At 43.6% G+C, this 23031-nt stretch overlaps 1 protein-coding gene across 6 annotated transcripts in view; it reads right to left on the reverse strand.

The window, feature by feature from the left end:
• Positions 1-2328: 2328 nt before the first annotated feature.
• Positions 2329-23031, reverse strand: part of ptprz1a (protein tyrosine phosphatase receptor type Z1a) — a 75625-nt gene continuing 54922 nt past the window's right edge. For 2 of the 6 annotated variants that reach the window (XM_014124570.3, XM_014124573.3), the window contains 20 exons: positions 19362-19402; positions 17142-19197; positions 14348-14486; positions 12503-12594; positions 12168-12253; positions 11418-11438; positions 11129-11225; positions 10958-11040; positions 10675-10809; positions 10431-10565; positions 10033-10196; positions 9501-9636; positions 9114-9260; positions 8155-8248; positions 5376-5452; positions 4983-5111; positions 4726-4878; positions 4031-4173; positions 3369-3504; positions 2329-3256 (listed from right to left, as the gene is read on the reverse strand). In XM_014124570.3, coding sequence (XP_013980045.2) covers positions 3113-3256; positions 3369-3504; positions 4031-4173; positions 4726-4878; positions 4983-5111; positions 5376-5452; positions 8155-8248; positions 9114-9260; positions 9501-9636; positions 10033-10196; positions 10431-10565; positions 10675-10809; positions 10958-11040; positions 11129-11225; positions 11418-11438; positions 12168-12253; positions 12503-12594; positions 14348-14486; positions 17142-19197; positions 19362-19402 — 4208 coding nt within the window. In that variant the 3' untranslated portion in view covers positions 2329-3112. The remainder of the gene's footprint in view (positions 3257-3368; positions 3505-4030; positions 4174-4725; positions 4879-4982; positions 5112-5375; positions 5453-8154; positions 8249-9113; positions 9261-9500; positions 9637-10032; positions 10197-10430; positions 10566-10674; positions 10810-10957; positions 11041-11128; positions 11226-11417; positions 11439-12167; positions 12254-12502; positions 12595-14347; positions 14487-17141; positions 19198-19361; positions 19403-23031) is intronic. The other 4 variants (XM_014124574.3, XM_014124575.3, XM_014124576.3 and 1 more) reach the window with 4 other exon arrangements.

A 23031-nucleotide genomic window follows, 5' to 3' on the forward strand; every position in this document is an offset into this window, starting at 1 on the left:
TCCCCTGAAAATGCGCATTTCTTTTGGAGTCTTAGATGGATTAGAACATGAAAATCTACTGGAATAACCAATTCTCCACATGGATTATTCCAGTCGCATCTCCGTCTCCGGGAATCCATAATCCAGTGTCTAAAATGGATCCGTTTCATCAAGCCACCCGTTTGTCTTCTGACCTCACATGTTGTTTCTTAACAAGGGCTTATCAGGAGCCTGCCGAAAGATCATTCTATCATAGCAAATCTTTGATCACCCCCACAAAGCCCCCTGATCACATTTGGGTGAAGGGTGTATATAGGAGGTAGGTGGTTCAAGAGGGGGCAAGACAATGAGGAAGTGGTAGTTATCTTTTTTGTTAACCATAAACAAACACTTTCTTTATTGACTTGCATAGCATCTAGGCAGACTGGGCCCAATTCCGATCTGAGTTAAGCATGTGAAAATGTAAAGTAATTCCCTATTTATGCACTTTTCTTTCTGTGTATTCTGACCTTGAATTTAAGCTTAATGCTATTCACCCGCTACATCTAATGAAGGTGTGGCGGAGGTGTGTCTACAGATACTGAACGCAGCCCAGGTCAGAATACGGTGTAAGTTTTTACATTCTGGAACGTTCAATTGAAAGGAAACAGTACTGAACGACCAGTTGAAAAACAGGGATGGGCTGGGCTGTGTGTTGGGGAACGCTGTCAGCATGGCCACTGCCCTTTAAATACATCACTTGTTGCTTCAAGCCACACCAAATGGAAGCAAACGTACCTGTCTGTTCAAGAACATTTGGGGAAACGTGTCGTTCAGTATAAACCGTTCTGCAATATAGCAAAAAAGCACCTCTTAAATCCCAAATAATGCCACCATCTTAATGTGTGAGGAAATCATGAATAAGGTCTTGTGATCCTACCGGCATCTACTTGATTTTTTTTCAGATAGAAATAACACCATTCCACATGCACTGTAATTTATAACCTGATAAGAACTATTGATAAGAGCTAGGTAAATGAGTACTCTGATTGGATAAGAGAATTGAAAATATAAATTACAATTGTTTTACATCTGTTTTACCTTATAATGTGAATCCAGTCATATGGCAGCAAATTGAAGCATAACTTTCCCACCGTAAAATGTATGAAATGCTGTGTGGTTGTTGCTGAGGATCATTAGTAACAGTTGATAATATATCAATAAAGACATGTAGGCTAATTAAATTGTTATGGAGCGGAGCGCAGACCACACCATATCAGTTTGAACCTGACGAATGGCGCAATTCTTGGCTGTGTCATCACACAGTTCCATGGTTAGTGCAGGCAATAGAGGGTATAACCTATTGTACACTCTTCTCCCTATTACAATTCTATGTACACTAATATTCCAACATTACCATGGGTTTTCTTTCTTTTGTGCATCAAGGCTCTCCAAACCTCTTTTTTATGATTCATAAATACATTCCTGAACCTAAATAATCTAAAAGAGTATTTTTAAATCGACTAATTGGTGCTGAAATGGAGACGAATATGCATATATTTAGATGTCTTTCTTTCTTTGATTCGTAATATTCAGAACCTGTTCTTTCAATATACTGAAAACCCTATTGAATGAAAACTACACAAGAAAATCTGTTGGCCAGCAAGTGGGAGGGTTTTGAGCGGTTGAATGAAATGTATTCAGAGAGCGCAAGGTAGCCACACCTGCAGAGCGCGTGACACAACTGAATAAGGTAAGCCTGAATACCAAATACTGAGAGGTGCGCAGGAAGGCGTGCATAGGAAAGGCATAAATTCCTAAGTTGGAATCAGGCCCATGGTGAATACTGTCAAAAAATCCATTAACATTAACAACTATCTGGTTGAAAGCTCAGTTTACATTTTAGTTAGTTTATTTGTATCTGTTCATCTTATGAATAGTATAGTGTCAAGGACAGTGCTAATGCATTCACTCATTGCTATACTTTTCCCCTTGTAATGTATTTTTCTTGAGCGATTACATTATTGTTGAGGACAGCTCATACCTTGGCTTGATTGTTAAGGCTTAGCCCAGCTGCCTTACTTGGAAATGATCATGCATAATAATTATTTCAAACATCTGCTGAACAGTTTGATGGGGTCAGATGAACTCTATTGAGGCACTAATAACATACTGTATATTCACAATGCACCTGACCTGAGGGCATGATGCCGCCCACGCCTTAGGCTGTATAGTGCTAAAATCCAATTCAATGTGAAGTTACACCAATTATGGAACAGTTTAACTTTAATGTACTGTGCACCCACAGGTCTAGATTGACCTTCACAGTAGTTAAAAAAAAATGGACAGACCACTCCAAAAGCTCCTTCCTTGGTTTTCTTTCACTTGTTTAATCCTATGTCTAATCATCAGGCAAAGTTTCATGTACAGCTAAAACGTGTCAGTACCCCAAGATTCATATTTAGTCCATTACAAAATACAGAACACTTTCTATAACATTAAAACATACAAAAAAAATGCTTTGACTAAGTTATTAGAATGCAGCCATACATTGAAAATTGACTAAAAAAACTGTAGTAAAATATAAAAATCTAGAAGTATAAATAGAAATTTGGTCCATTGTCTTGGTTGCTATAATATTATTTACATATTAGATTTATTATTTCATGCCAATGTGCATTTTTGATTTCAAAAGCTCACCGTTGCTACAAACAAAATAGTATTTACATTGTCTAGATGGGAAGAATGAGTTGCTCAATGCATTGACTCTACAAGAAATAGGCTAACAAAATGTTGTTTAACGTAAAGGTTGCATTTTCCCTTCTTTTTTTATAGCTTACTGCCAATAAATACGAAAGTTTAGGGAAAACAGTTAGTTAAGCAAACATCTCAAGACGGCAGTATCGACAAAACATCGTAAAGTTAATCTACAATTGTATGAACGCCGTTAGAAGTACAAGATGAATATACAAAGGCACACATTACAGGGTCGTGCGGTATCATGTCCAGCGGTCCGGAAACTGCCATTCAACGACGGAGAACAGAAGAGGAGAATAAAAGGAGGGGAAAAAGGCAAAGCTGCTGTCTTTAAAAACTGAACACAGTGAGACAGGCAAGAGTCCATACTGGCAAGTTAGGGGCCCCGTTGCCATAGTTACACCAGGGACTCAAGGCTCTCGGCTGTGCTGACAGGGCCCCCTGGGACTGTTCCGTTGTTGTCAGAGGACTGGAGCGTCCTCTCGTCCTCCTGTGTGCCAACCAGGCTCAGCATGGCTTTGTACAGGAACTGGTACTGCTCCTGAATGAGAAAGAAATAGAGAAACTGTGCTGTTGAAGGGAGAATGTTTTAACACAAAATGGCTAATGTGCATCACTCAGGTACAATCAGACAGTGATTCAGATTGACTAACAACATCAGTGAAGGTCCCGGGCCTCATGAGGTTGATCATCTTGGCCACCTGGTACACGTCCACAGAGCTCTCCAACTCTAGTTGGCACACCAGAGTAGACAGGGCACAGAAGGTTCCCGCAGTAACACCGCCAACCCTGCAAAATCAGACCAGCGCCATGAAGTGCCTATAAAACTGAAAATCTCTGGTCATATTAGCCAGGGGCTAAGCCAGCTTTTGATACTTTGGGCTAATTCCAAGACATATTTGGGAAATGTTACAGGATTAGTGCTCTATGCTCCAGTTTGTAAGTATTTACTGAACCTTTACAGTATTATCTGTGGTTAAAACCAAGGATTGAGCACCATACAAGAGTATTAAGACAGGATTGTCTCAATAGGCCTGGATCAGTGCAGGTTTCAGTTCCAAGAAATTTTAAGAGTATTGGAAATATGGACATATCTTCTTATCCTCTTAGGTCAGAGTGGATCGTCTTGAATCTATTACCAGTGGCCAAAATAAAAAATAGAAGGAAAAGAGAGATTCAGGGGTATTGAGCTTGCCTGGTTCCAGATGGGTGAGATTTTGACTTTTGGGACTATTCCATTGATTCCAGGTCTTGAAAAAGGTTTAGAGTGGACATCATTACCTTATTTCACAGATAAATAATCAATAGGTCTTACTCGTCATGGACAACCATGGGGCCCTCCTTGGAGGAGCTTTCCTCCCTCACCAGGCTGAGCAGCTCAAAGGTGCTGCTGATGGGACTGTCTGGGTTGGGCCAGCGAGGTGTCCGGTAGTGCCTCACCTCCAGAACATAGTCATCCTGGCCCAGAGGGGGACAATAACACAATAAGACAGAGTGAGAGATAGAGAGACAGTGCGAGAAAGAGAGAGAGTGTGTGTGTGTGCCTGTGTGTATGTGTGTTGAAAGTGGTCCAGTGATTGGACGTACAGATGGTTGAGTGAAAACTGTGTGAAAAATAACAGCTGTGCTCCGTTGATGTGTGGGGAATGTGTATTGAATTCCATTTCCACCCTTCATTTGGTTTCACCATGGGCCAAGATCCAGAGAAATATGAGCAGAACAACTCCTAAATGGAATACTCATGTTGCTATATATTCCCTCTGTGTAACAATAAACAGTGGTTAAATGTTTTTGGGGTATAGACACAGTGATAACATTTGCTGAGCACTAGCAAATGGTCCATAACGACTGGCCCATAGCGACTGGTCTTTTCTATGAGGCTTTTCTTTTTGGGCTGATCCTCCTCTTCAATGTAGTTAGTCTATTCTAAGTAGCTGATCATGCTATTGTGACTGATCTCTTATCTTATCAAGCTGAACTCCCTGGTCTTACTGATCTCCCTCAGCTCACCTGTGTAGCCTCCAGGACATAGTCCTGCACCACCAGCATGTCCTCGTTGGCCAGACACACATGGTTCTCGCTCCGCAGGGTCACTGTGAACGCCTCACAGCTGATTGGCTGCTCCTTGCGGGGCCAGTACACGTACGGCTCCTCCCCCTCTGCCTGAAAACACAGAAAGATGTGATAAGGACTTCCTATTTGAGGCACAAAATGGCTGCCTGCATACATCAGCAGTTTTGTGTCCAGGAGGACAGATAGATACCCACCAGGCTTGGTGTTCCCGGCAGTGTGACGATGACCTGAGCGTTGTGATCCCAGATCATCCTCCAGAAGTCTGTCACCGTGCAGGCCAGTGGGTTCTGGGTCACGATGAACTCAGTGCTCTGCCGGTACCCCTGAGGAACACAACCGGTGGTAGAAAATTTAGACAGGTGGTATAAACATTCAGACAATTTAGACAGGTAACCAAAAGTGGAATTTACTGAAAATGATGGCTGGAATGGAGTGTTATGACTGGACTGGAGTGAATGGTATCAAACACATAAAAACCATACGTTTGATACCATTCCATTCACTCCATTCCAGCCATTATTATGAGCAGTCCTCCCGTTAGCAGCCTCCACTGCTGCATCCTTTATGTACAATGGTTGGGTTCTTACCGTGAGGTATGAGGCGTTGATGTAATCTGATGTAGTTTCTCCCACCACCGTAGACAGACACACCCGTGACCTTTCAACTGGAGACAAAGCCACACAATGTTAAACTTCCTTATTAGGTATAGATAAGGTCATTTTGTATAATATTAATATTACAATGATTAGCTTTATTAAAGCAGTATTACTTAACCATAATGACTGCTTATCAACCTAAAGTAATTTTGTCACACACATTTGCTTACACCAAACAAGAGTAAAACCGTTCCAAAGGTTTATGCTTTCAAATAACTTTTTTCCCCAATTTTTTTATAACAGTTTTTGTTGAGGGGTCCAAGTGTGGGGAATTTTGCTAAATGTTCATTTGAAAGTGACAATGTTGAGGGCGGGTGAGGTCTCATTGTCTACACACTGTTAACTTCTTTGGGATAGAGGGCAGTATTTTCACGGCCGGATAAAAAACGTACCCGATTTAATCTGGTTACTACTCCTGCCCAGAAACTAGAATATGCATATAATTAGTAGATTTGGATAGAAAACACTCTGAAGTTTCTAAAACTGTTTCAATGGTGTCTGTGAGTATAACAGAACTCATATGGCAGGCCAAAACCTGAGAAGATTCCATACAGGAAGTGCCCTGTCTGACAATTTGTTGTCCTTCTGTTGCATCTCTATCGAAAATACAGCATCTGTGCTGTAACGTGACATTTTCTAAGGCTTCCATTGGCTCTCTAAAGCCGCCAGAAAGTGGAATGGGGTGTCTGCTGTCTCTGGGCGAAGAACAGCAGGAGAATTTGTAAGTGGTCAGCCTGGGTACAGTGACACTGGAGATGCGCGGTCACGAGACTACTCCATTTTTTTCTTTCAGCCTTTGAATGAATACAACGTTGCCTGGTTGGAATATTATCGCTATTTTACGAGAAAAATAGCATAAAAATAGATTTTAAACAGCGTTTGACATGCTTCTAAGTACGGTAATGGAATATTTAGAATTTTTTTGTCATGAAATGCGCTCGCACGTTACCCTTCGGATAGTGACCTGAACGCACGAACAAAACGGCGGTATTTGGATATAACTATGGATTATTTGGAACCAAAACAACATTTGGTAGAAGTCCTGGGAGTGCATTCTGACGAAGAACAGCAAAGGTAATCAAATTTTTCTAATAGTAATTCTGAGTTTAGTGAGCCGAGTACTCAGAATATTGCAAAATGTGCTTTCGCCGAAAAGCTATATTAAAATCGGACATAGCGATTGCATAAAGGAGTTCTGTATCTATAATTCTTAAAATAATTGTTATGTATTTTGTCATAAACAATTTAGTAAATTCACCGGAAGTTTTCGGTGGGTATGCTAGTTCTGAACATCACATGCTAATGTAAAAAGCTGTTTTTTTATATAAATATGAACTTGATTGAACAAAACATGCATGTATTGTATAACATAATCTCCTAGGAGTGTCATCTGATGAAGATCATCAAAGGTTAGTGCTGCATTTAGCTGTGGTTTGGGTTTATGTGACATATATGCTTGCTTGGAAAATGGCTGTGTGATTATTTGTGTCTATGTACTCTCCTAACATAATCTAATGTTTTGCTTTTGCTGTAAAGCCTTTTTGAAATCGGACAATGTGGTTACCGTAAATTCCAGACTATAAGCCGCAACTCTTTTCCCACGCTTTGAACTTCGCGGCTTAAACAATGACACGGCTAATATATGTATTTTTCCCGCTTTCAAATTTGTGGGTCCTGACAGCGTGGAGCATTGTCAATAAATCCGCTATCATCAACGGGTTTCGAAAGGCTGGCCTGCTGCGTGTTGAAGAGGGCTCAGCGGGGGATTTGCCTCTGGATGAAAGTGACGAGAGCGACAATGAAAACGATCCAATATCGGATGAAGCAATTCTGAGGCTATTCAACTCCGACACAGAAGGAGATGGTTTCAGTGCACAGGAGGAGGAAGATAGTGACCAACGACTTTCTTGGTAGGCTACTGTTTACTGCAAATTTTTTATTTTTTGTTACAAGCCGTGTTTCGTTAAAGCCTATTTATTTTTGTTAGAAGCCGTGTTTCGTTAAAGCCTATTTATTTTTGTTACAAGCCGTGTTTCGTTAAAGCCTATTTATTTTTGTTACAAGCTGTGTTTCGTTAAAGCCTATTTATTTTTGTTACAAGCCGTGCTTCGTTAAAGCCTATTTATTTTTGTTACAAGCCGTGCTTCGTTAAAGCCTATTTATTTTTGTTACAAGCCATGTTTCATTAAAGCCTGTGTAAAGTTAATTTGTTTCAATGTACCGGTAGGCACCTGCGGCTTATAGACATGTGCGGCTTATTTATGTTCAAAATAATATATATTTTTTAATTCAGTGGGTGCGGCTTATATTCAGGTGCGCTTAATAGTCCGGAAATTACGGTAGATTAACAAGAGTCTTATCTTTAAAATGGTGTAAAATTGTTGATTGTTTGAGAAAATTGAATTGTGGTATTTTAGTTGGTTTTGTATTTCGCGCCGTGCGATGCCATTGGCTGTTGGCTAGGGGTTCCACAGGCGGAACGGGGTTCCGCTAGCGGAACGTCTGTCCTCAACAGGTTAAAGGGATTAGACATTTTATGTTTCTGCGTCCAGTATGAAGGAAGTTTGAGGTAGTTTCGCGCTAATGCTAGTTAGCATTGGCTCACGAAACTACCTCTAACTTCCTTCATACTGGACGCAAAAACATAAAAATAGTGTCCACACGTTCATCTGCCTCTGGCGAAGTATGAACAAACTTGTCTGGAACTCACCGGGTATTAAAGAGGAGTTTCTGTTCTTCTCTCTGTTGCACTCTTTCAGGGCTGCCGAGTAGTCACACTGTTTGGCATTGGACTGGGATACCAGCTGTAATCACATTGACTACGGTTACATGCACACAATATGATTATTGTGAATAGTCAGATTAATATAATAGTTTGATTTAATCATTTACATGTTTTCCAAGAAGAACGATTTCCCAAATAATCCTGTTTACATAAACACATCTGAAATCAGACTACCTGATGGGACTGTGATAAATGCAGAAAATCGGCAATCTAAATATATGTTCTACCATAGCAACCATGTTATTTTTGGGAAGCCTATTCGATTCTGAGTTCGGATATTTAAAGTTTGTATGTGAAAATTATTTCTAAGATACATACTTTCAGTTTTTCCGAACTCACTTCACTCGTGCAAAAGATGGACGCTTCACTCGCGCGGCTCGTGCTAGCACACGTGCAGATCAAACACACCGCTGGAACGCCGATTAAGCTGCTTACATGTCCTAATAATTTGAAAGATTGCTCAGAAAACCAGGTGTTTTAATAGGTGTATACTTACTTTTTTTTGTGACCGATTAAGATAAGCAGAGTAAGGTGTTTAATGCCATATTCGGCTTACTGACGTAATCTGTTGAATATTGATTTACTAGTGTGCATGTAAACGTACTCAGTGGCACCAGATTAACTGTCAGTGTTTAAACATGATGTGCCAGCGGTTGCAACTGCTCTTTTCAAAGGACAAAGAAAGACAATTGATGTGAAAAAAAACTAAAACTGTCTTTAAACCCCGTAGACAAATTTTCCCTTTAAATGTATGTTTTACTTTTAGTTCTGCCCTTCATGTCCTACTGGAGTTCTTATGGAAAGTTTGCCAGTTGTACATTTTGCTGTAACGCAAATACTTCCTCTATGACTTGTTGTAAGCTGTTATAAGCACGTGTCTTTACCTTAAAATGTTTCTCCAGCTGCGTCCTGCCGGAGGGCCCTGGGGTCAGGAGGTCATTGACGTAGCTGTGGATGAGGCTGGAGGAAACCTCCGTCTCCTTGCCCAAGATGGCCTCCACCAGGGTGTCGTGGATGAACACATACTGCTCCTGAATGCACAGGGAAAGTAGGGGTTGAAAGCCTTAGTTGGGTGTTGTCATTCATACAGTTCTGGAAAGGTAACAGGACAACTGATCATAGTAGATTCACTGTTTTCTTACTGGTATCAGACCTGGGATCAAAAAGTATTCTTTCAAATACTTTAGAAGCCTTTATTTGAGCTTTTCTGGCGCAATGGCACCAATGGAAAAGTCCCAAAAGCGCAACCCCCCCTCTGGCTGAGCACTCACCTCTGTCTGTACCAGGTGGTTCCTCTGTGTGCGGATGTGTTTGAGGAAACCCATGATGTTGACCGTGCCCTCTTCTTTGATCTGCTTCAGCATGCTATCCAACACTATGTAGGTGCCAGTCCTGCCTACGCCCGCACTGGAAACACAGAGGTACACAATTTAGTTTACATTTAAGAGCCACATTTCAATAGAGAATTGTGAAGTACTTGGATAGAGGAAGGTTCTTTTTTAGATTGTGAATCCTGGTATTTTGAGTTCACTCTAGTTCTCTATGAAATAATTGTTGACCTTCTCAGCTGGACTAGGTGAAAGCAGCCACAGAATGCATGTTAAGAGATTGCATTTAATGGAGGACCATGTCCATTCTATTCCTATGCCAATCCGAATGTAAATTGACTTCCTAAATTCAATCCTTCACATATAGAAGATGAGCCATTTTTAATTGACTGAATTGAATTAGTAATTTCAGTGGGGAAAAACGGTATTGACCTCAAAACTATTCTATACATTTTGCAAATCTATGGCTTCCTACCTGCAGTGCACTACGACAGGCCCCATGTCATCTGTCCTGGCTTTGGAGGACTTCTGGACGAAGGTGAGCACAGGGAGTGTGTACTCAGGCACGCCCATGTCTGGCCACTGGGTGTAGTGGTACTGTGTCACAGTCCGCTCGTTAATCCGCCCCTTCAGTGAACCCTGGGGTTGGTGGGAGGAAACAGGAAGTGGTGAACAGGATGGGACTTTGTCTGTCACTTTGACACTTGGGATTCGTGAGTTCCATACGAAATGTTCAGAAACTAAAGTTGTAATGACGTAGTGCTTCAACTGATTTGTAGGGTAGGTGCAACCAAAGTAGGTAATATATGTGAGGAAGTAGAGGTGAAACTATTCATGGTGAATGAGAAGTAAATGTGATGTAAATTGTGTGACCTTTTGGACTTTGGTGTTCCTGAGGGTGAAGGTTCTCTCGGTGTAGTGGGCCAGAACCTTGCTGCTCTTCACTGTCACCAGGAAACCACCGTACTCATCCTGGCTCTCCAGGGGCCAGTACTGGTCACACTTCCTCTGAGAGACACAACGAAACACTTTCGTATACTCATGAATAAGCATGAATAAACTATTTATAAACTATTACTAAATATGTATAAGCGTATACGTGGCCCCGGTCTCTCACCCGTCCCTTCTCCACCAGGTTGGTAATCATGATGATGATGCCCACGTTCTGCTCCCACACCATCCTCCAGAAGTCCTCGGTGCTGGACTTGAGAGGGCCCTGGGCCGCGATGTAGGCCCTGGACTTGTTGAAACCCTGAGGTGGGAAGGGCGGCAGGGGACGGTAAAGAGAAAGAGAGTGAACAACAGATTAGCTACTGACTCGTCAACAAGACATTTGCCCTCATAACACTGCTAACATCTGATGTTATTGTGCAGATAGAAATGCAACAAAAATTGATTACGTCAACGTAGTTTGCGTTAATGTAATCTCCACTCTTCCCGTCTTTGTCAGCCTGGGTTGAGAGTCTTACTCGGCTGTGGTCATCTAGGAGTACAGGAGGAAAGAGATAAGCTGGGTGCATTCAATAATGTATGTGTGTGTACATGTGTTTGAAGGTGCATGTTTGACTTACAGGCCAGGATATTGATGTATCGGTTCTTGGTCTTGTTGTCTGGATGGTTGGAGCCATCTGTGGTGATTCCCAGGTCCACCGTGCACACCTGCACCTCCTAGAAAAACACATGACCTTCATCACTCCACCCCTAACATCCCACCATCCTCCATTACTACGCAGCCAAACAAAAATGTGTCATCATGCATGACAAAAACGTCAACATGGGCAGCTGGAAATGTGACAAACATCTACACACGATTACTACAGAAATAATCGAATCAAAAGAGAAAAGGGAGACACAGCTTACCTCGTAACATTCTTTCAATATCTAATGGAGGGGGGGTAAGAATGCAAAAAGCACAGCAATGTAATGTCATGACACAAGGTGAGCAAAAAAGTCAAAATAAATAACAAGAAAACGGTTTATGGGCAAATCTCAACTTAAAGACACTGTTCATGCAATAAACAAGGCATCGAAAGCGGGTTTCAGATTCACTCCATGTACCATGTTAATGTCCTTATATTAGCTTTGACTTACAAACCTATTTTTGTGTTATTGACAACAGTTACACATGTATGCATTTACACAGCACGGATAAAATGCCAAGCTGGATTTAACATGGTAAGCAATGGTAAATATCCAGTTAAACCTATCTTAACTTGAGCCAGAAAAACATCAACATCCATGAATGCAGTGTAGATTATGATACGTTTGTAAGTCTCAATGGTAAGGACAACAGACATGGCTCCTCAGAGGAATCTGGGCCTGTAGCACGTAGCATGAGAGAGAGTGTGAGTTTGAATGGCCATCACAGTGCATAGCCTACCGCCCCATAAGGTTTCTGCATGCTGACCTTAAAATAATGATAGCCACCGTGTAACATCGCAAACGTCACGTAACAATTTCGCAAGATGGATACACACAGAACAGCATTAACTAAAAAAACAGGTAGACAGCTGACTTGAAACACGTAACCAATAAATACTAGTTTTGTTTTTGTCATAAACTATATCCTGTGATCTGAGGGAGCAAAGGTTACAGAATGTGACAGCACACCTCAAACTCCCGGGAGAATGCGTTGGTGTGGTGGAGCTCTGTCACGTGCTTGACAAACTGCTTCACCGTAAGGGCTTCATGTTCATCTGAAAGGCAGAGATCAAAGGTATTGAGATGATCAACAAAAGTCCTTGATCAGAATGAACATTTGAAACGCCATACTCTTGTCAGAAGCAGATGTTGAGTGAGGTGGTGTTAATGACAGAGGTAGGCTTGATGAAAATGTAGCGCATGGACAGATGGAGAGGATAACTGTCTCCATGGCTCTGTGCTTGTTAGCACTTTTATCTCTGTGTGTGTGTTGCGTGAGAGTGTGCTTGTCTCAGGATGGTTACCTGTAGCTGTAAGCAACGGTGTGGGTGGAACAGATATGACTCTGGGCGATGTGTTTTCCTCTATGTAGAAATGGGCAGTCTGGAAACACTTTCTGTGGAAACATATGTACGATGATATAAGTTAATAAACAATAAACTTGTATTAGATGAGATGGAAAAAAGCTTTATATTTGTCTCCGTGACCTATTGACATTGATTTTTTTACTTTTTGTCCAAAAAAATATATCGCTTTTTTCCATCTCATCTAACGCAAAAGAGGTATTTGTATGCTTTGTTCTCATTTGGTGAAAAATGTGCAAAAAAATTGTGACAAAGACAATAATAATATTGGTATTATGATTGAGTAAAATATCATAAAAAGACTAACTGTAGATATATTTTTGAGACGTAAAAAGATCACGCTCAGAGACAAGAAAGGCCTAAAAAACACTTTTGCTGTGTTTTTTAAGATACGAAGACAACCACAGATGTTGGCGAACACATGGTAATCTGTCCGTAACACAGGAAGAAAAAAAAATCCTTCTAATCTCTGACAAGTTTTTAACAGGATCATGCATGCATTTCTTTTTGATGAGCCTGTGTTCAGATAAACCAAAAATGGACATCACCACACAGATTACTCTGGACGAAAAACCAGCAAAGAGACGTCCCCAGTAGATAACATGTTTGCGTTTCTAAAAGACGTCCCCACTTTGCTAAACCCAAGTGCACAGCTATGGGGTGGCCAAATGAACACCGTGTCACCAGGGGAAGTACAAGGATGCGACACAGAAGGGATTACCGCAATTTAGCCTCGCGCCACTCGTTTTACAAGACGCTGACACGACGCCTTCATGTCGGACATAATGAGGCAGAGGCCCTTTCCCCCTACTACTCCACCCGAGGCCCTGTTCCCCAACCACTGGACGACCCCGAGCCCCAAGCTCAACGCTCTACACTCTGAGTGAGGTACATCTCTCAGATTTAATCCCTTAGCAGCTCCAAGATTACTACGGCTTAACATGAAAATACAATAACAGGGCAGAAAGCATGAACAATATGTCACGTCTCCAGCCCAGTGGATGAGAAATGTACAGTCAAAGTGTTTACATTTTTGAAAGTGTGTCCTTGATTGGATTGCAGAAGATGGTTATTTTACTGTCCGACCGGTCAGTTTGCCGCCACAGTGAAAAGTAGTATTTTTCTATGATCTCACAGTATGGGCAAAATGTCTTTAAACCTGGAGACGCGCAACTCTGAATGCTGGCAGTTATGTGTAAGTGAACCTACCCAAACACAGCAAAGCTCATGTGAAAAGCCAGACATCAAACCGTAGTGAAGATATTGGATGTGTCATGGGGTAGTGTGTGAGAGTGAGAAGGAGATTGGGCTCGTGTCACAGAAGATTAGGCCTCCCAGTGAGACAGACAAATATGAGGTTGTTAAGGTCAACCCCCTCCACCCTTCGCATACGCCACCTCCCGCTTCACTCCACCCGTGCCAACTAATGTCTGGGGACCAACCAGACCCAATCCTCGGCGACAGATGAATAACAATATGACAGGTATCAGCCCTGGGGCAGTTCCACACAGCTGTTCCATTGGGAGGCATGAGGCTTACTGGTGCCAGTGTGTGTGGAGCCTATCAATGCAGAAAGGAAGCTGTTGTTCATGTTCTGTAGCTTAGCTGTCCGATTATAGAGATGATGCTTAGGGTCAGAGGGGTCAGTGCGGAAACGATATTCATCATCATAATTGGATCTAATAACAATCATTATGGATCTAATAATAATCATTATGGATCTAATAATAACCATCCTCCTTCTCTTCCTCCTTCTCCTCCTCCACCTGCTCCTCCTGGTCTTACCTCCAGTAGATGAGGATGCCCACCAGGATGATGAGTCCCACGAAGGTGAGGGTGGAGACCACTGCCAGAGGGACCACGGCCCTCCTCTCCTTATCCCTGGCCAGACCCACCCTGGACTCATGGCTGCTGTTACTGGCCTCTGTAAGTGGGGTGAGAATAGATAAGGAGGGGACAATGGATGAGGAGTGAGCTAATGTTGACTATTGAGACATAACACAACTCCCACAACAAATCATTCACTCAATCAGCTTCTACAGTGGCAAGAAACCCTTTGGAATTACCTGGATTTCTGCGTAAATTGGTCATACAATGTGATCTGATCTTTATCTAAGTCACAACAATAGAAAAACAGTGTGCTTTAACTAATAACACACAAACAATTATACGTTTTCATGTCTTTATTGAACACACTGTGTAAAAATTCACAATGCAGGGTGGAAAAAGTATGTGAACCCTTGGATTTAATAACGGGATGACCCTCCTTTGGCAGCAATAACCTCAACCAAATGTTTTCTGTAGTTGTGGATCAGACCTGCACAACGGTCAGGAGGAATTTTGGACCATTCCTCTTTACGAAACTGTTTCAGTACAGCAATATTCTTTGGCTGTCTGGTGTGAACCGCTTTCCTGAGGTCCTGCCACAGCATCTCAATCAAGTTGAGGTCAGGACTCTGACTGGGCCACTCCAGAAGGTGCATTTTCTTCTATTGAAGCCATTCTGTTGTTGATTTACTGTGTTTTGGGTCGTTGTCCTGTTTCATCACCCAACTTCTGTTGAGCTTCAATTGGCGGACAAAAGGTCTTGATGAACTTGGGAATGAATTTTTCCTTTGATGATATCAAGCTCTACAGATGCTGAGGCAGCAAAGCAGCTCCAAACCATGATGCTCCCTCCACCATACTTTACAGTTGGGATGAGGTTTTGATGTTGGTGTGCTGTGCCTTTTCTTTCTCCACACATAGTGTTGTGTGTTCCTTTCAAACAACTCAACTTTAGTTTAATCTGTCCACAGAATATTTTGCAACATCCAGGTGCTCTTTTGCGAACTTCAGATGTACAACAATGGTTTTTTTTGGACTGCAGTGGCTTCTTCCGCGGTGTCCTCCCATGAACACCATTCTTGTTTAGTGTTTTACGTATCGTAGACTCGTCAACAGAGATGGTATCACGTTCCAGAGATTTCTGTAAGTCTTTAGCTGACACTAGGATTCTTCTTAACCTCATTGAGCATTCTGCGCTGTGCTCGTGCAGTCATCTTTGCAGGACGGCCACTCCTAGGGAGTGTAGCAACAGTGCTGAACTTTCTCCATGTATAGACAATTTGTCTTACCGTGGACTGATGAACATCAAGGCTTTAGAGATACTTTTGTAACCCTTTCCAGTTTAAGCACACTATGTTTGTCTATTGTTGTGACTTAGATGAAGATCAGATCAAATTGTATGACCAATTTATGCAGATATCCAGGTAATTCCAAAGGGTTCACATACTTTTTCTTGCCATTGTACATACTGACTCACGAACACTTCAGTAGTAAATCAACACACGCACTCAGTACTCAAGAACAAACATCGCAAAGGTTAATGCAATATAAACATGTGATTTCACATAGAGGTGAGACAACACTTGGCAAGTGAAACGTGTTAGCATCAAACTACTCTAGCATTTGAACTACATGTATTGTCGTTTTGTAAAAAAAACTGCACTTTTAAAGAATAGTCCAACTTACCTTTGTGTTCTAATACATCGACTAATTCAGAGCTCCTGCTTGAACTACGTAGACTTGTTGACTTCAATTTGAAACGCTACCCTAGACCTTTGCTTCAACATCTTTATACCCATTCAGCTAACAAATCAAAACCTCTAGCGACCTCTCTAAACCTTATACAATGGTGGCAATAAGGATGAAAGTGAACACAAATGCTTTCACAAAGTTAACATGCACTAAAGGTTAGTTCATGAGTATGGCTCAAAGCTTGAAGCAATGGCTTAAATATATGGGACTCTCAATGCAGCAAAGGTATAAGAGTATGAATGAGTGAAGACCATAAAAACCTATTGGGCAAAACTGTTTTCTGCCCGCTTCTAATGCAAAGACTTAAATGCAGATGATAGTTTGTATCGATGAGCTGTTTTGTCTGGGGTCTGAATGATGACAAAGATATGGAATATTAAAGAGGTCAAAAATCGGAAAAGATTCTAAACAGGGGCCCTGAGACTGTCTCAAGTGTTTTGTGAATTACATTGACTGTTTAATGGGGAATTAGACCACCAGTGGTCTGCTAAGGCAAACAATCTATTTTGGTGCGAGTTGGGATTTGCAAGAGATCTGCTGCCCTCTACAGGATGTCACATGATGTTACAGCAAATAAAGAGTAGAGACACAGGCACGTGCAAGTAAATGTGAATGAATATAACAGAAAATACGTAACAAAGAACATTGAAATGATGATGGCTATGGACTTGATTGTGAACTTCAACATGAACCTGGCACAGTAGAGTGGCCTGGATCTAAATCAAAATGTATAAAAAAGTAATGTCTTTGTTCTACAAAGAAGAAAGGCCATGATGGTGAACACACACACACAGGCACAAACACTCGCACACACACTTTCATCTTATGGGATTTTAGTTATCGTAGACAGGTGGTGTGTTAGGTGATGTGCCTCCTAAATTCCAGAGTATTTCCTGTTCCATTGGCATCATGGAATCTGTAGTTTTCCCCAATCCAACAGGTGCAGCACTGTGCCTTGATGTACGGGGAGATGTTGTCCCCTTGTGGATGTTTGTTTTACCTGCGATTGGCTCCTCCTCCTCAGAGTCTCTCTCGGTGCGCTCGGGGATACTGAAGTCTGAGGACATCTCGTTGTCGTATGGACTCTCGCCCTGTCCCGAGCCACTCTGCTCCTCCCCACCTAGCGGCCAGGGCACCGCCGCAGTTACCGCGGATATTGTTGCCGTGCTCCCCGCCGTCTCCGTGGCGACGGCACTGCCACTCTCACTCTCAAAGTAAAACGCAGAGGAGCGTTCATCATTGTCGGGAGAGGCGGCGACCTCCGAGGTGAATGAGGGGGGGGCGGTGGGGATGTAAGGGAGCATTCCCTCCCCTGAGGCCGAGGCCGAGGCCGAGGCTGAACTCTGAATCCTGTCCCACTCTTCATCTAGCTCCTCCTGGGCTTCTCCCGACAGGGTCGAGCCAGACGCATTACTGTCTACCGTCTGCAGGTCAGGGGTGAGGGTGGGGGTGACGGGGGAGGCCGTGGGGGAGGAAGAGGAGGAGGGGGCGGAGGTTCGGAGGGCCGAGACCCAGCGGTCCTTGGAGCGGGACGGCGTGGCTGTAACAGAAATGTGCAGGTCACCATGGGAACCGGAGAGAGGAGGATGAGGCGGAACATGAGGAGAGGAGGAGGAAGAGAAGAGAGGCTGACCTACAGACGGGTTGGTGGAGCCCGCCAGAGATGAATGGATGAGATGGTCTAAGTCGCTACCGGAGGAGTAGAGCGCTAGGCTAGCCGCCCCCCAGTCAGACGTGGGGAGGTGAGGAGAGGCATGCAACCAGGAAGAGGACGAGGTGCCATCCAGAGAGCAGGTACACAACGACTCCACACCATTGCTAGCTACCGTGAACCCTCCGCCACCATCAACAACCCCCGACAGAGAAGACTCTATTACACCGCCCGTAGCATAACTAGAGTCCCCCAGCCTGCCATAGACATAGTCAGTGATTCCCGGGGTGGCCCCGGACAGAGAGAAGTCACTAGAGAGGAGAAGAGAAGGCTGCAGGGAGAGAGAGCCTGCAGGGAGCGGTCTAGAGGCTAGCTCAGACAGGTCCTGCTCGACGGGCGAGTCAGGGAGAGTTTGAAGGGGGGGAGTGTCACTAAATAGTGCGGGGTCACCCGAGGCCATGGACGAAGAACCAGACAACACATCGCCATCACCACTATCATCATCGCCTTCATCGCCAACACCACGAGAGACTACGGTCTCCCAACCAGACAGGGTGTGTGAGGGGTGAGGGAGGAGAGACAGGGTGGGGGAGGAGGGGGAGGAGGGAGCGAGGAATGAGTCACCACTAGACAACAGTGCTGTAGCAGCATGCGGGGAGTCCCGAGCAGGAGGGGTCACAGACGACACAGGTCTAGACGAAGGAGGGGCATGCAGGCAGGCGGTGGGGGCGTTGCTAGGGGTGGAGCCGGGATAACCAGGGGTCGACGTGTCACACACAGGAAGGGTGGAGGGGAGGATCTCACCGTTGAACACCGGCTGCGTGGTCTGCGAGAGAACGCTGCCGAAGGAGGAGGCAGTGGACGAAAACAAGGGCATGCTGGGACTTGTAGGCTGTGGTGGTACCCCCTGAAAGAGGGAGGGGGAAGAAGTGGCCACGGTCCAGCTTTCCGGGAGAGGGATGGCCATGGAAACACCGCTGTCTTTGCCGCTTGGGACGGTCACAGGGCGCACCAGCCCTCTGCCCTTCTCCTTTCTGGTTGAGGAAGTGGTGATGTCATCAGTGCGAGACAGCAGCATGGTCGCTGTTGTGGTATACTTCTGGGTACTCCCGCTCCCTCTGCTGCCTGGTGAGACGGCCCCCTCTGCTGGAGCTCTGGTCGTGGTGTGGTACCTTACACTTGGCTCCGTGGACGTATGGGATCGGTTGGGCTGAGTGGTCTTGAAAGGAGACCCTGGAGGGGTGGTTCTCCTCTGGACAGAAGGGGTGGTTGTTCTGATACCAGGCAAGGGGAGGCTTGGTAGGCCAGTGGTTGTTTTGGGCCTGATCCTCGTAGAGCTTGGGGTGGTCCAGTCCATGTCATTGTCCTGGTCTTCACCCGGTTCAACCCGGGGTCCATAGTCCTCCTGGTGGGGAAATACACAGTCACACACCACATATACTGATGCCTTGTTATGAGACACTACTCGTTGTCCTATGTTTAAATGAATGTTTTTTTCTTGCAGTGCGCTACAGACTATCACCACATTGCATTATGAAATAAGTAAAATGTATGTTATATTATACTTACTTCCTCTGCAAATCCAGTAGAATCTGGATCAGGGGTGTCCTCTGAAAATAATCACAGATGAGAGTGTTAGAAACATTTTGTTAACAATAAATAGCAAAATAAGATTTTGGGAGGTAAAAAATGTTTTTTTTTTAATGTATTTTTTAAATATGCCTTTTCACCGTCTTGAGCTCACTGGGTTATTGTAAGTATGTTCATACAAATAAATAACTATGACTGATACTTGATATATCTCAACATATTATGGTCAACAGTCTGACAAGTTAGGAAGATAACAGCCTAGACATTGATTTGTGTGATTGTTTTTCTTCTGGCCTTCAATTTAGGGCTCTAATCAATCTGTAAAGCTGAAGCATTACAGATTCCGTGATATAAATTGAAAGGTAATTTCCGATTGAGCCGACATATGCAGCGTTTACGGTGCATGAGAGCATCAGCTGTTCCGGACGACTGTGTGATCACGCTCTCCGCAGCCGATGTGAGTAAGACCTTCAAACAGGTCAACATTCACAAGGCCGCAGGGCCAGACGGATTACCAGGACGTGTACTTCGAGCATGCGCTGACCAACTGGCAAGTGTCTTCACTGACATTTTCAACCTCTCCCTGTCTGAGTCTGTAATACCAACATGTTTCAAGCAGACCACCATAATCACTATGCCCAAGAACACTAAGGTAACCTGCCTAAATGACTACCGACCTGTAGCACTCACGTCTGTAGCCATGAAGGGCTTTGAAAGGCTGGTCATGGCTCACATCAACACCATCATCCCATAAACCCTAGACCCACTCCAATTTGCATACCGCCCAAACAGATCCACAGATGATGCAATCTCTATTGCACTCCACACTGCCCTTTCACACCTGGACAAAAGGAACACCTATGTAAGAATGCTATTCATTGACTACAGCTCAGCGTTCAACACCATAGTGCCCTCAAAGCTCATCACTAATCTAATGACCCTGGGACTAAACCTCCCTCTGCAACTGGATCCTGGACTTCCTGACGGGCCGCCCTCAGGTGGTAAGGGTAGGTAACAACACATCCGCCACGCTGATCTTCAACACGGGGGCCCCTCAGGGGTGCGTGCTCAGTCCCTTCCTGTAATACCTGTTCACTCATGACTGCACGGTCAGGGATGACTCCAACACCATCATTAAGTTTGCCGATGACACAAGTGGTAGGGCTGATCACCGACAACGACGAGACAGCCTATAGGGAGGTCAGAGACCCGACTGTGTGGTGCCAGGACAACAACCTCTCCCTCAACGTGATCAAGACAAAGAGATGATTGTGGACTACAGGAAAAGGAGGACCGAGCACGCCCCCATTCTCATCGACAGGGCTGTAGTGGAGCAGGTTGAGAGCTTCCTTGGCATCCACAACAAACTCGCAACAAACTAACATGGTCCAAGCACACCAAGACAGTCGTGAAGAGGGCACGACAAAACCTATTCTCCCTCAGGAGACTGAAAAGATTTGGCATGGGTCCTCAGATCCTCAAAAGGTTATACAGCTACACCATCGAGAGCATCCTGACAGGTTGCATCACTGCCTTGTATGGCAACTGCTTGGCCCACGACCGCAAGGCACTATAGAGGGTAGTGTGCACGGCCCAGTACATCCCTTGGGCCAAGCTTCCTGCAATCCAGGACCTCTATACCAGGCTGTGTCAGAGGAAGGCCCTGAAAATTGTCAAAGACTCCAGCCACCCTAGTCATAGACTGTTCTCTCTGCTTGGACCAAGTCTAGGTCCAAGAGGCTTCTAAACAGCTTCTACCCCCAAGCCATAAGACTCCTGAACATTTAATCAAATGGCTACCCAGACTATTTTCACCCCCCCCACCCACTCCCCTCTCCTTTTTACGCCGCTGCTACTCTCTCTTGTTATCTATGCATAGTCACTTTAATAACTCTAATAATTATATTAATTAATTATATCTCAATTACCTCGACTAACCGGTGCCCCAGCACATTGACTCTGTACCGGTACCCCCCTGTATATAGCCTCTCTTTTGTTATTTTACGGCTTCTCTTTAATTATTGTTACATTTATTTATTTATTTTTCCCCGGTATTTTTCTTAAAACTGCATTGTCGGTTAAAGCTTGTAAGTAAACATTTCACTGTAAGGTCTACACCTGTTGTATTCGGCGCATGTGACATATAAAATGTATTTGATTGATTTGATTTGAATGCCGTCTCCGCTAAAGCAGGACCATTGCCTTTAAATGTCAATCACGCTGTAAAGCTGAACTTCCACGATGCGGATTGAACAGAGCCCTTAGTTACAACTTTGACAATTAGTAACAATGACATTATATTCTGAGATATTGGCCCCATTGACAAACCCAACGACATTCTTACAGACAGACACTTTACTTGAAACGTACTTTAAAATGTAACTGAAAGAATAACCATAAGGAGACACTCACACACACAAACAGATTGAGTATTTGTGAAAACCAATCTGTTTTTGATGGTATTTTTTTTGATGAATTGGGTGCAAAACTTTATTTTAATTCACAGATTGGTCTTCAGGTCCAGGATAGAGGCTTGACAAAAATCTTCGGAAGCTTGATATCCACATCTTTTCAATGGGTCCACAGTATATGAAGCGGCAAATCATTAGATAGTATGAACCTATATTAGAAATCTTGGTGAATATGTTGCTGTCTCACCAGGTGAGAGAGAGAGATAGAGGGAGAGATAGAGAAATAACAACAGGAGGGAAAGTTATCCACAGGTAGTACTTCCTCGTCAGCACAAACTGAGTGTTAACACACCCATGCACATGCACACACGGCCAACGCACACACACATCCTCTTACCTGGATGGGACTAAGTTACACATCATGGAGGCCTCAGGCCAGATCAGAGTGGGTTTGTAAAGCATGAGGTGGGTTTTTCAAAAGTTAAGTGGAGAGGGAAGGGATGAATGAATGAATTCACAAACGCGATTCACAAATGAGTTGTTTTGTCACCACAATTGTCACATCACATTCGGTCACACAATTGTTTCAAGTCATTTGGATGAGTGTATACAATTCATGCACATCGAAATATGATGCAGAGTATTTTTAGCAAGACAAAATGTGTTTATTATAAACTTACAATTCAGGAAATACAGAATACATAAGCAAACATTCTCTTACTGTGACAGGAGGAAAAGATGCCATTTCAAAACAAAAGTGCAATTTTTTATATTTTGTGTGACATAGAAGGTACACATGGAATAACCTTTGACCTTAAACAAACAGATTGAGGCGGGCATTCTTCCGTGTTAGAAATCAAAGCACACTTGAAAAGGGTACAACGAAGATTTCACCAGAGACAGAGTACAATACACGCAGTACATTTACTGTGGCACATAGAGGAACTGGGTGCATGTTTAAAGGAACAGAACTGGACAAAGAGAAGACACAGAGACTGAGGGTCGGGGGGGGCTTCTCAAACAACATCATACAGGGAGCATGGCCAAGACGGCCAGGGAAACAGAAGTGGCTCTGGAAACCAGTGACAGTACGGTGGGTGTGAAATGTGTGGTCATTTGCGGACACCGTGGACACCAATCAGAAACCACGACAGAACTACATCTTTATCTTCTTCAGAATTCCCTTAACACAATCTGTTCACTCTCTATCTGAGAAGCCTTCAGGGCACCTTATCGGC

Source organism: Salmo salar, chromosome 10, assembly GCF_965601325.2.
Source record: "Salmo salar chromosome 10, fSalSal1, whole genome shotgun sequence".
Classification (NCBI taxonomy): domain Eukaryota; kingdom Metazoa; phylum Chordata; class Actinopteri; order Salmoniformes; family Salmonidae; genus Salmo; species Salmo salar.